The sequence below is a fragment of the Neurospora tetrasperma genome (assembly GCF_000213175.1).
Source record: "Neurospora tetrasperma FGSC 2508 unplaced genomic scaffold NEUTE1scaffold_2, whole genome shotgun sequence".
Classification (NCBI taxonomy): Eukaryota; Fungi; Ascomycota; class Sordariomycetes; order Sordariales; family Sordariaceae; genus Neurospora; species Neurospora tetrasperma.
Window position 1 is genome coordinate 2,839,293 of NW_009799100.1, and position 14,156 is coordinate 2,853,448.

Sequence of the window (14,156 nt, forward strand, 5' to 3'; positions counted from 1 at the left end):
GAGGTAGAAGAAAGGAAATAGAGGGTAAGGGAGGTAGTAATAGTTAAATATAAATATTTAATTTATAATATTTTGAAAGATATATTGTACGACCGTAGATTATTAAAATAAGGTAATAAATTAAACCTTATAATTAGATTAAAGGTATACGAATTATTACGGGGCGAGAGGGCACCGTTAGGGGTAAGGTAGGATATATATTGTTGTACGAGGGAGGAGAAGGGAAGTGTGTATGGAGGATTAGCTATATAGGCGAGAGCCTAGTCTGGGCTAGTCCGTGCGCGTGCATACACGTGGAACTGCACGTGACTAGAGCCGTTAATGGCTCTAGACTAGAGGCGTGTAGTGTAACTATATTATAGGCTAACCCTGTAATACGAATTATAGTAATAATAATTTGCTTAATTTAATTAATAATAATTAACTGTTATTATTATTACTATTATTTACCTCGCTGCTATTAAAATACTAATAAACGGTAGCTTTACTTTCCTACTACTAGCGGACTACATTAAGCCGGCTATCCTATTTATACTAATACTTGCCCAATTCAATTAAATAATAAAAGACTTCAATACTAGCCCTAATATTTTTCTTAATATAATAACGGCTTCTATTACGAACCTAGCTAAAGTAAATTACTTTCTAAAAGTCTATTAGAGTTAGACCTTCCTTAATATTGGGAGATAAAGGTATTCGAGGGACGACGAGGTATTTAGTACGCTCTACGAATTATTAAGTATTAATAAAATCGTCTATAACGTTTAGAGAGAATTAGAGAGACTCAATATTAGGGGATTATTATTGTTTATTTACAAACGGCGTCGATATCGCTAAGTAGAACCTTCTGGGGCGCTATAGTATGGGTGTGGGATAGGGATTTTGAGAAAACCGGGGTACAAATTCCCTAGTAAAACGAGGGAAATCCCCCTATAAAAAAGCATAGTAAAAAAGGACAGATTTACCGTTCTCCGACCAGAAACATTGCCCTCTACGTTAATTACTATACATTTCAATGTACAGGGACCGGTCTGATTCTGGCAGCTGCCTGCACAGATCTGCCATATGCCCGGCGCTCAAAGAGGGATGGCTTTTGGCCTGTTTCGCGAGTTTCTACGGTAATCCCATACAAGGTACCATTGGTGATATCCTCAGGGTATCCGCGCACCTATGCAGGCGCAGTAGGCCTCCCGCTCCGACTGCCGTGCCGCCCGTCCACTAATGTCGCTCTAGGGTTGCGCTTTCGCACTGTCTGTGCTGCCGCGTTTGCAGGCGCGGGGCCGCTGCCCGTGGCCGCACTGGCCTGGTATGTTACAGTTTCTGCGTATTTTATGCCGCCATGCACAAATCACATCTCGTCCCCTCAAGTTTTCACCTCAACCTCAAACCTCCACCCAATCCATCCCTATAACCCATCGTGCATTGCCGCCCATAGGCCATCGCAAAATGAGCCCAGCGGGTAGCCCAGGCCCTATTGCTTTTTGCAAGGCTGACTTGATGCCGTCAAGTGCAAATCGGAACCTCAATCGACGCACTTGAGTCTGCATCAACCTTGGAACGCAGCGAAACATGCAGCGGATTCTGGCCTTCCATCCCATCTTCTTCCGTCACTCCACGTCCCCCCCCCCACCTGTCTGGGCACCCAACTCGAATGTTTTTGTGTGCTGCCTTCGATCTAGGCTGCCATTTGTTCCATCAAGATGTCTTGGATACCTAGACTCCATGTCTGGCGGGATGAGCTATGGAGGACAGACGAAGCCTTGGATCTCGAGCAGCCAACAAATGTTGACAAGTCGGGTAGGTACCGGTACTGCCCCTTGATGACCACGCATACATGGCTGGCGTCTGCATCTGTCCCGTATCTCACATCTGCATACTTACCTTTTCCAGCTTCTTTCGCATTCGAAGCCTTCATCATCGCCCGTTACGGACCGTTGCAGATACCCCGCCGGGCCTCCGTTTGTCGAAACCTGCAGGCTCCGGAACCCCGCGGTGACTGGATAAACCAAGGTACAAAGGTACAACTGCCACCTTATTCGAGGATTCGAGTCCAGCTCTTCAGATCGCCCCAGCCTGGCTAGTCGTCGTTCAAATAAACAAGACACCTCGAGCTTAAAACGTGTTTGGTTTGCTCTTTTGCACACCATCTCATCTTGGAAACGAACTTGAACCTTCATCTGGAACAGCGAGGCACGCTCTGTGATCGCAGGCATCTCATCACCACGAGGAACATTGTCGTTTTGTCGCAACCTGTCCGACCACAGCCAACCGTACCGGACTGCACATTTTCTGATTCGTCCCTACGAGTCGCAAGTTAAGAGTTACGATCACTTGCTTGTTTACTTTGGTCGACGCCTCAGCACTGACCACCAAGACCCGCGTCCAGGGAATACGCAAACTATCTGCCAGGTGCATTTCCTTCACTTCAAAACTCTGTACTTCTATTTTTGTCACTCTCGAAACCAGGAGATCGGGGCAGCCAACACTCGAAGCGACCGTCTAGGCTTCGCACTGTCCAGACGAGCGGGCGAGAAAGTGGCCTACTTGAACTGCTCTCTTCCACATTCTTCCCATTACTTGTTCGACCAAGACACTTTTTCAACTTTGTATCACTTCAAGCAAATCCGCACCATCATCACATTTTTCTCACCACCTATTTCACACAGCTTTCTTTCTCCCTACTCACATATCTTCTGGAGTCCAGGTCCAAAGACCGCCTAGGACCGATTCGGTCCCAGTTCAGAACTATTCACTCTCGAGGCAAGGTTGCCTCAAGTTGACACCATACAAGCACATCATCGGTAAGTCCTTGCACCACACCTCACCTTGTTATCCATAGTTTCTTGAATCCGCCAGCTTTATTTGGTTTGGCGTTTGCTCCCCAGCTTTCTTAACTATGTGTCAATGATCGTGCGAGCTAATACGATCAAACTAGCTTGCCAACCCGCACATGTGGCCATGGCTTCGAACCAGGAACTCTACCATCACCTGGTTCTTGCGGCCAAGGTACCCACATCTCAACCCGATGCTCTAGAACCGCTCAACAGGGGCCTTATCGACTGTGCTATCAAGGCGTGTAACTTTCTGCGACGACAGTCTTCCCCCCAGCCGTGGGACTCTTTGCTTCCTTCCCTTGAGAAGTGTAAGAGTGTTAATCATGACGGCACGCTCAGTAAATCATCACTGGAGGAGGCGTTTCGGGACATTGGAGGAAAGACGCTCATCTTGCATGTGGCGAGCCAAAATGCCGGCCTCCTCATCCGTCCCAGCTCAAAGTGAGTGGCCCCCGATCATGAGAGGAGCTTTACTGTGTCTTTTGGTTATTCTGGACCTTGTTACTAACAGTCCCCTTTAGCGATTCAGTGATATTCGAAGCATTCGAGGCCTCCCCATCTTTGGAGGCTGTACTGGGAGCCAAGAATGCGCTTCTATGGGATTTCCCTGGTCGCGCGGCTCAGATTCCTATCAGCGAATTTCAGACCGACTCGTTTAGATCCAATCTCGCCTTGTTTCTGGAAAAAGCCAGCATTGAGACTCTAAACGCCCTCAATGCGCGCGCTGTGAAGAAGCAGACAGCAGTCATTGAGACGCGTGACACTGCCGACTGCGCGCTGATTTCTCAGCTGCTCATATCCCTGCTGATTGCCATTGGTGGTCCCGTTAGCACTCCTAGGTTTCGGAAGAGAGTCCGTGACGAGGTCAACTTCGACAACGCAAAGAAGCCTTGGAGAAGGGCTCCGATGTGGCTGATATTGCGCGTCGCCGTCCGACAAATGCTATGTCTTGAACTCGGAAACGAAGCAGGACGAGCGACCTACAAGATGTTCATATGCGTCGTCCTCGCGCAATTTCTTGAACAGACCTCAAGAGAGCTCGCTGCTGAGATGGTGGTAAGTTGGAGACCTTTCCTTTCTTACCGACCATCGACAAGATATACTAATCCCATTGTTATTTTCTTCATCTAGATGACCCTCAGAGCCAAACTGTGTCGACGCCTCACCAAGTTGGAATCGGACAAGCTGCAAGCATCCGAGTCAGCTCGCCCAGTATATGACCAGCTTTTGAACTGCTTGAGCCCCTGGTTCAAGACTGTCATTCAAGTTGCCACTCAAGAAGCCACACGGGCCTGGGAGCTGCATAAAGCTTCTGTCCAGCGAAAGATTCATCTACTCCCTGCCAAGTCCGAAATCGCCAACTTCAAACTCCAGCTTGCAAACAGTGGAAACTATTTGCAATCACTTCTCTACCTACATCCGTATCCTCTCAAAGAGATACCATGTCTCGACTTGCGCGCGATGAAGTCTGGCACGCTTGGACAGGCTACGAAGTTCGCCAACAAATATCTCAGATTGGCTGAACTTGAGGATGAAATTGAGCAAGCCATCGAACGAGAGGCGCGATCTCCTCCCGATTCCATGGGTGGTTATCGTCTCGGATGTTTGCGCATATCTGAAATGATCACGAGACTGATCAAGGAAGTCGGCGATGCTTATGATAACGATCCAGCGCAAATGAGCCACCACATTCTCAATGTAATGGATCTGTGGGTGTCGCTGGACCAGTACGCAACCTCTTTTTGTCCTCTCTTGATGGCCTATCATCCATTCTTTACTCCTGAGCCACTTGACTTGCTTCAGCTTGCGTCATTTTCCGACCTGTCCCGGCTCCATGAGATACAAGAGTACTTGAAGGAACGGGCAGCTACTGCCGCTGAATCCAAAACGATTTTCGCTCCACCGAGCCCCTCTTCGTTTGGAGTTCGGTACACACAGGAATGCGACGATCGAGACAGATTGATCGCAGTGTGGGACACAATCAACCGAGAATGCCACCGTACCAGATACGACAAAATACAGGCATGGGTATCCGCTCTGAATCAGTACGAGGATCTCAACAGGAAGATGCATGGAGCTGGCTCTTGTCTCTGTATCCAGATATCCGAAACAGAGAGAGATGTGAGCAAATGCTTGCTTTGCTGGTGCAAAAGGCAAATGCGACGAATGGTCGTCGAGGTTCACGAAGATTACCTTCCTGAAGACAAAGACGAAGCAGCGACAATCGTTTTTGAACTTTGTGCGCCTGACTTCTTCACTGCATATCGGAATGCAACTTGGAAGATCCATCAAACATTAGCTCTTCAGGGGGTTGCTTCACATACGAAACCTGCAGATACCCTTTTGAGCTATTGCCAGCTAAAGGGCTTCGCCTCTGAGAGCGCCCAATCGAGCACGGTGACCTTGGCTTCTGTACCCAAGTCGTGGCTCTCTACTCATTACCGAAATCTGCAAGTGCGAAACTCGCCTGAGCTGAAGGACATTGTTCTACCTCTTGCGCTTCGCTTCGAGTACTTTGATGAGGAGTCGAACAGTTGGATAACAGATCATGATCGTCCATTTCAGCTTGCCCGATTTTGTGGAGTGTCTCTCCCAAATGGTTTCGGGGCTATTGAAGGGACAAGAGATGGAGGGCAGATAACACGTCTTGTGCGAGAACCATCATCATACGAGATTATTGCCAATCAAACCAAATGCCCTACCACCATGTCTACAGCCGAGTTCACAGCACATCAACATCTGCTCTCTGGAACGTCTAGGCGTTGGCTCACAATGCTATTGGAACTGAATACCCCAAACCTCAATTTCAGCTCTGAGGAGACTAGCCGTCTATTCTCCGAGCTCATTACCCAAGCCGGCACCATGGAGAAAAGCACTAGCGTCTTCAGAGACGCTCATCTTATGTTCCGGGATGACGCTTTCTGTGCTCGGCTAGCAGAAGAGGTTGAGCGCAGGCTGACAACGATCAGTTGGAGAGATGTCTTTTGTATGGACGTGATGATTTCCATCACTCTGCGACTTTATGAGTTGGGCTCGAGTTCCACAAAGCGCTCAGCTGACAAACTCTTGATGAACGCTCGTCGTGTAACACTTCAGTGGCTCAAAGATCTGAGAGTGGAAGTTCGTGACGCCGCCCAAGAGGATATAGCAGCCAGAGCAAGTGAATATGGAAGATGGGCGGCCATTCTCTGCCGCCGGACATTTTCTGGTCACTCGCCAAACTTGCCCATGTCATTGCAGGATCTTGTAACATTTCTCGAGGCTGCTATTGGCCTCCAAGAGAACATGTTGGTGGATGTTAGTAAACTTTCACAAAACTTCAAGCTCGTCCTCATCAGGGATCTGAAAGCTGCATACAGATTGCAGTCCACGGTTTCTCGGGCAATCAAGGCCTATCCCCAAGTTATCGAAACGATCTTGGATCCGATTTGGCCCAATCCAACGAGTGACCCTCGGACATTCTCTGACTTGAAGTTCATGTCATCCCCCAACTCCCGCTGGATCGAACAGCAGATCATAACTCGCCATGGAATTTACAACGAGAAGTATATTGTACAGTTCAACTTCATCGAGGGTTATCTCCTTATTGACGGAAAGCCTCCGGGGACTCTCCCCGCCGAGATTCGGGATCACGAAATCGTGAAGGAAGTCTTCGGCAATCAGCATCTAATCACACTACCTTCAGCAATGCCAGGCATGAGCCACATGCTGAGAGGTGAGGCCCATCATAAGCATCAAGTTCACTTCGGCATCCGGGATGGGCAAGTTATCATTCGTGCCAAAACCAGAGAAGGGACTGTCCTGGAACTCATCCCTCGACGCAAGTTTCGACAAGTCAAAGGGCATGACATTCCAGCTAGTCTTATCGATGACTGCTTCCATTGGATGACCATATCGGACAAAGCATACCCACGGCTAGAGATCAGGCATGGTAAACCTTGGAGACAGCACGATCACAACTGGGTTATAGACCTTAACACGAGGGTTGCGAGACGCAGGGACACCAGACTGATCGACCCACAGTCGAAGCTGTTCAAAATGGTCGAGGAAAACTTCAAATACTTTGAGCATCCTGAGAACTTGCTTGTGTACCAGCCAGGAAAAGGGAACATCGTTGTCAAACTTGAAAGGCTGGGCCTGACCTTTCGTGTCAATCACGGCGGACTTCTAGAAAGTAAAGAATTGCGCTCTGAGATGGACCCAAACCAAGACGCTGGCACCCTTTATGGATTTATGAGCAAGATATGTCTTCGCGACCTCCAAGATCCATCTCAAAGAAGCATCATCACTGCTATGGGCGTACCATCATGGACTCGCCAAGGATCACGGACAGTGATTCAGGCCGCCCCGGTCAGTCAATACGGACTGTTCTCTATTGACAACGTGCTAGGGCGCCTTTGGTGTCTACCTGAGCCGAGAAATCTCTATGCGAAGGCGTTGTTCCATGCTCTCACTACTTCTCCGTTCCCTGATCCACTTACTGGACGTACTGGAAGGGAAGAGGCACAGCATCTACTGCAATCCGGGCTTTGTCAGCCGTGGCAGCCCCTAGACAACGACGACCTAGCCATGCTACGGTTCATTCATCAGAACCTATGCCCGCGTCGGGAGTACTACCCGCCAAATCAAAGGAAACTGCAGACTGCTATCTGGGAGAGACACTTGTCGTATGCTCAGCATGACGGATATGATGCAATTGTCCAGGCTATCATTGCCAAATCGGATCGTTTGTACTCCTTCCACAACAACACATCAACACCACCGTCATGTTCCAGTGTTTACATCTCCCATCTTCGGGAGCGTGGTTTGCTTCGGCAATCTTTGTATGAGACAAGCTCCCACTACCCTTCCACTTTTACCGGTCGAGGAGATGAACTGTATCATTCCAGAGACTGGGATATGACAACAAAACGATGTAGCAACGTTTTCCGCATTGTACACCAGGTAACAGAGAATGGATTCAAGTTCAACAGGACGAAGCGCTTGTCAGAAATATTGGAGGACTGGAAAGTTATTGGAGGCTTCAAGGTGACTCCTGAACATGACTTCTTTTCCCTGATTGACGTCATTGAGAGAATGCCGAGCAATCAGTTTGGAAGCATGGTCTCTTTCTGTTGCAACATTCAACCAGGCGACAAATACGCGTTGCCGTTCAGATTAGCGCCACTGGTCTTCAGAGACAATGCTGACATGGATTTGGCTGTGTCGTTTGCGGCGTTCTCCCGTTTCAAAGAGCTCAAGGCTCTCGAACAGCCTAAAGTCGATTTTTTTGCGGATTTCCGGCGTCACGAGTCACCTACCTTGGATATGATTCAAGGAATCATCCGACAACACGCTTCGGAGCTTCCCGTACCTATTAACCTCCCGTCTGCCAAGGCAAGATCCAAGTTTCAGAAGGAACAAGAACATCACAAACAGTTGTGCATTTCGGAAGAAAAACGCATTGCTGAACTGATACATTGTCAATGGCCTACGGAAGCTTTGTCATTTGAAGGCATCGAATCCTCTGTGATTGACTGTTATGAGGTTCGTCAGACGCTCCAGCCACGGTGGAAGCAGCTCTGGGACAACCACCAACTTTCTCTATGGACAGACTCAGTCGATGATGTTCTCTCAAAACACTCCAGTGCCTACGAGCTTCCAATAATGTTCATTCCGACCGACACTCGACCTTACCAGTTACCCAGGCGAAAAGAAGTCGTTCCTTCCCTTGCCAGCGACCTACTCCCCAAATCAGGGCCACAAAGCTTGCCCCTCTCAGCCCAAGTCAACGAGAGTCAATCCATGCATTTGAGTGCATTGAGACCAAAGGCAGATCGCGGGCAAGATTTAGTCCGTCCAGAATATCAAGAGCTTGATTGTATTCTCGTCAGCCTCGCGAATGAACCAGGCTCTATTCGTCAAGAATATGCCAATGATTTACGGAGAAGCTTGAAGGCGCTACAAAGTGCGCCTCGCCGGGTCAAAGTGGATATTCGTCCCACCCTCGCGTTGATGGACAGCCAGATTTTGTCATGTGAGCAGTTGATAAGAACACATATGGACGCAATACATCAATCATGGTCTAAGGACGACAGCGGCTCCCCGTGGCTGATTGCAGGTGGGCTTTGGCCTAATGGAAGTAAAATTACCATGATGGAGCAGCTTCGGTCTGTGGCGGAAAACAGTTTCGGAGATGGAATGAAGAGTGCTTTGGTCGGCCTTGGGATTATGCTCACAAGATTGCAGAAACTGCGACGGATGAGGCATGCTCACCTTCAGCGCAACAGCCAACGAGTTCTGGATGAACTGGCCAATCCAGGGCATACGAACTGGGATGCGGAGGAGTATCCAGATTTTCTGCTGCTTGAATTGGAGAGCAACATCCTGATTCGCGATGAACAATTTGAGGTTGCTCAGGCGATTATCGCACCTTACTCAAAGTCGAACTCGGTTTTGCAGTTGAACATGGGAAAGGTAAGTCGATTTCTCAGCTTTATTGAAACTTGACTAATTTCATCAAAACACTGTACAGGGGAAAACGTCAGTCATCACGCCAATGGCCGCAGCAATACTGGCAGACAAGCAGCAGCTTTGCAGACTTATTGTGCCCAAGGCTCTCCTCTTGCAAACAGCACAGATCATGCAATCGAGGCTGGGTGGTTTGGTTGGCCGCGAGATTCGGCATATTCCATTTTCGCGGCGGACTAAAGCAGGGCTGGAGATGCTAAACGTGTTTGAGGAGTTGCATCACGAGATACTCAATTCTGGGGGAGTAATCCTGGCATTGCCGGAATCCATCATGTCGTTTTCGCTCAGTGGCCTTCAAAGTATGGTCGACTCCAAATCGAAACAAGCGCGGCAAATGGTCGAATTCCAGCGCTGGCTCACGGAAACCTCGAGAGACATCCTGGATGAATCGGATGTTACATTGGCCGTCAAAACACAGCTCATTTACCCCAGTGGTACTGAGAAGGCTGTGGATGGCCATCCACATAGGTAAGATCATCTTTTTCCGTGTCAATGGCACCTTCATATGCTAACATCTTTTCCCCCTGGCAGATGGCATGTTGCACAGGCTCTCCTCGGCCTTGTCGAGGCCCATGTTCCCGACCTTCGCCAGAAGTTCGGCCGCCGTATTGAAGTGGAGAAGCATGGCTTGGCCTTTCCGCGAGTTTATATCCTGGACTCGGAAGTCGAGCAAGAGTTGAAGCGACGTATCATTGATGATGTTTGTGCTGGAAAATCACCTACCTTCCATCTTGCTGAGTCTGTTCAACCGAGCGTTAAGGCAAGACTGAAGCACGCTCTGAGCGATCCAGTTGTGGAGGACTTTCAAATCAACAAGGCGAAGCGAGCGTTTGTTGACAGAAATTCTGCTGGTGACAAAATCCTGCTGCTTCGAGGTTTGATACACAGCGGTATTCTTTTGCTTTGTCTGAAGAAGAGATGGAACGTACAGTATGGGCTACATCCCGATCGTATACCCATTGCCGTTCCCTTCGAGGTATGTTCATTGTATCCGGTTCTCCTTTTCAAGGTGTTTAGCTAACGTATACCGCTTGTACTAGGCAAAGGGTGTCCCATCCGCCAACGCGGAGTTCGGTCATCCTGACGTCGCCATCATCTTCACTTGTCTCGCCTTTTACTACTCTGGTCTAACTTTGAAGCAATTCACCGACTGTCTTGGCAGCGTTCTGAAGTCTGATGACCCGCAGTCTGAGTACGACATCTGGACTCAGGGCTGCGCCAATCTTCCTCAAGATCTTCGACAGTGGAATCTGATCAATGCCGAAGACCATCTTCAGGTAGACCAGTTGTGGAAGCTACTCCGGCTCAACAAGGCAGTGTTGAATTATTATCTAAACACATTTGTGTTTCCGAAACACTGCAAGCAGTTCGAAGTCAAACTTCAGACATCTGGTTGGGATATTCCTCTCTTTCCACGAATAACCGACAAGCAAGCACAATCAGCTCGGACCACTGGCTTCAGCGGTACGAATGACAACAAATACTTGCTTCCACTTACCATCAAGCAAGATGACCTCCCCAGTTTGTCACAGACCAATGCCGAAGTCCTCACGTATCTTCTTGAGGGAAGAAACAGGGGGTACGAGAAGCTGGCTGAACATTACGGGAGACAAGCTGGGAGAAGACTAACGGAGTCTGAGCTTCTTAGACGCTTGTCACAGAAAAGAATACGGATTCTCATTGATGCCGGTGCGTTTGTGCTGGAGAAGGGAAACCAGGAAGTGGTAAAAGAATGGCTGAGTTATGACACTTACAGCCCGGCGGCAGTCTTTTTCAATGAAGACAACAAAGCCATGGTGCTGTCCCGCGGGTCCAGAAAGCCGGTTCCATTGCTAGCCACCCCATATGCTGAAAACCTGGAAGACTGCCTGGTGTACCTCGACGAAGCGCACACCCGCGGGACAGATCTCAAATTACCACAAGCCGCTTGTGGAGCTCTGACATTGGCATTGAATCAGACCAAAGATCATACTGTTCAAGCCGCTATGAGACTTCGACAACTGGGCACAACGCAGTCAATAGTCTTCTGTGCGCCACCTGAGGTCGATCACGACATTCGGAAGGTGTGCCAGCTCTCTTGGCTACACCATATCGACTCTGGACATTGCGTACGGTGGCTCCTTGAAATGACCTGTCGTGCTAACGAAAGTCTTCGCCCATTGTATGTGGCACAAGGAACGGACTTCTGCAAGAGGATGAACTCCGCGTTGGAGAATCCAAATTATGTTGGTTCAACGAAGCACCGCGACGCTCATACGAGCGTGATCCTTCAAAAGGAGTGCTCGACGCTGAAGGAAATCTATGGAAGCAAAGCGCAAAGTTCGGGTTTGGATGTTGGTCTTCCGGCAATTACAAATTCGAAGCTGCGATCCTTCTACGAAACGCTCACCAAGAAGAAGAAAGACCTTACCCATACTACGTCCGAGGCCCTTGCTTGTGCTCTTGATGAAGTAGAGCAGGAGCGCGAAGTCGAGTTTCAGGTTGAGGAGATCCGCCAGGTGCGCAAACCCATTCACCACGATGCCTTGGAATTTCCTGGGATGCATCCAAACATCCTGAGGTTCATAAAGAAGGGTGTGCTACGGGGCACGGATGGCTATGAGCATGCCTTCACCGCCCTAGGAAGGACCACATTGGGGAGAAAGTATGAGGTTCGCTCAACGGGCTCGAAATTCTATGTGTCATCCGAGTTCCGGCGCACTATTTCAGCCAGCAAAGACCCAAGCGATAACTTCTTTGTAAGTCTTCACTAATCATGTCAAAGAGTAGTCAATCAGCTAACTGATGCGATATTGCAGAGACCCGTAGAATGGATTCTCTACGCTCCCCGCACTCAGACGGCGTTGGTCCTCATTCCTGAGGAAGCCGAAATGGCAATCCCCATGTTGCGTGCCGCTGAAAACCGCAGCCCGGTCCATCTCATTCCCTACGCTTCGCCAGTCACGCGAAACATGACCTCGCTAGGCCGACTTACCTATTACGCCTTCCCTTCGCTACCTAAAAGCACCAAAATTCCAGACTGGCTTACAATCGAGATCGGAATCCTCGCCGGTCGTCTTTACTTTGACTTCACCGAGTACGGCGCCATTGTCAAGTATCTCCAAGCGGACAGAGTCAATGAAGCAGAAGGAGAAGGCGCCGACGACAACTGCAAACCAACGTCTTCACTTGTTAATGGCCACACTGAAGTCGAATTTGCCAAGAATCCTCTCGCCTTCGTCCTCGACTGGCTCACACAGCGGAGACGCGGACAGGACATCACGCATACCCCTATGGGATACGTGTGTCAGCGCCGGAAGTTGAGCGCTGAACATCCGTTTTTCAGGTCGTCGGAGGCGGAGATGTCGGAGGTTGGCGGAACGTCGCCAAAGAGAAGAAGCGACGAAGAGGACGAGTCAGACTCGGATGGAGAGTATGACATGGTTGAGATGGACCAGTCGGACGATGATGGTGGCGAGGATGTGTCTGCGGTTGAGGAATGGCACCGTGAGGACGAGTGAAAGATGCATGAATCTTTCGAGGATAGTAGCAGGCTAACTGACGATACGGAATGAAGATGTGGCGTCAGTTCGAGAACTGATTGATGGTGTTATTTGCTTTGGACATTTGCTCATGGCGGGCCTTTATTGGGGTGGAGTTATTGTCGGATTTGCAGGAACTGCGGCTTGGTTGTTGGTCATTTAAGGCAAGCACTGGGATTTGTTGTAGTAGCGTTGTCAGATTATGTGGTTTGTGGTCTTTTCCTATTCGCCTTTTACTGAACAGGACTTCGAGCTCGTGTGGGTTGATTCACCTACACAGCGTTCATAGGATTACTAGGTACTTGCTTGTTTCAGTAGCTGTTTTATCTAATTCCATTCGTGAAATCCACAACTCTGCTGTAAGCCATGAGCATTTCGCAGTGAATCATACAGAAATCACTATGTTTGTAGCTCTTTGACATGCTACACTCTAACATAAGATTTGTAGGTGGTATTCTGCCCACGAGGATGAAAGATAATGATGCCAACAAGATGCGTATAAGCGTTGCCCGAGAGCATCGAACAAACCCCGTCTGTCCAATAACGAGATAAAAAAAAAAAAAAGATGAAAAAAAATAAGGCACGACGACACCCGACTGTTGTAGTGAAGCAACATTGACTTCGTGCGTAACGCAGCATAAACTCTGCAACTACTGGCGCTTGTTTAGGAACTGGCTCCCTACCTCACCTAGTTGTGTCGCAAGAAGGCAAGCATCAATGACCGCTCAACCACTGGCCCCAAAGTTTGCTTTAAGGTGTCACACTTGAGGGAAGCAATGCCATTTGCCATTTATAGATATAGGTAGGTACATAGGATAGGTACATAGAGTGAGGGAACTCCTCCTTCGCGGCTAGGTTCTACTCCTTTGAAGGTCCATGAACCAGCCGAACAGCTACAGAACTTTCTATGAGAGTGATGTACTACAGTCCAAGACTGCTTTGTTAATAAGCTCAAGACCTTGGGTGAACTCTGCTAAGCTTTTTCGGCAGCCTATTCATGTGTTTTGTCCCATTGTTGAAGCGTGATGTATGCGCTGGTAATTAGTAGGATGGTAACAATGCGTGCGACTCCTTGGTGTGCTATTTACCTGTAGTGACACAAGATCCATGATCCAGTGAATTTGCTCATGGAATGTGATGCGGCAAAAGCCTTGGTGTCTACTTCATTTTCTTATGCAAATATTGTCGGAGACTAGTACAGATTGATTGGTCTGAGAAAACACTACATATACAAAGAACTGTGAAGACATAACACATGATGAGAAACTCATTCGTTTCTCTTTTCTTTTTT

At 48.6% G+C, this 14,156-nt stretch overlaps 1 protein-coding gene across 1 annotated transcript; it reads left to right on the forward strand.

The window, feature by feature from the left end:
- Nucleotides 1-1,700: 1,700 nt before the first annotated feature.
- On the forward strand, nt 1,701-13,215 carry NEUTE1DRAFT_128693 (uncharacterized protein; the record flags this gene model as incomplete). Its single annotated transcript, XM_009851207.1, has 10 exons — nt 1,701-1,797; nt 1,891-2,010; nt 2,667-2,801; nt 2,936-3,275; nt 3,356-3,890; nt 3,966-9,290; nt 9,349-9,812; nt 9,876-10,320; nt 10,385-12,082; nt 12,143-13,215. The coding sequence occupies 10 exons, from the start codon at nt 1,701-1,703 to the stop codon at nt 12,842-12,844; spliced, it is 9,861 nt and encodes a 3,286-aa protein (XP_009849509.1).
- Between the last annotated feature and the right edge of the window lie 941 nt (nt 13,216-14,156).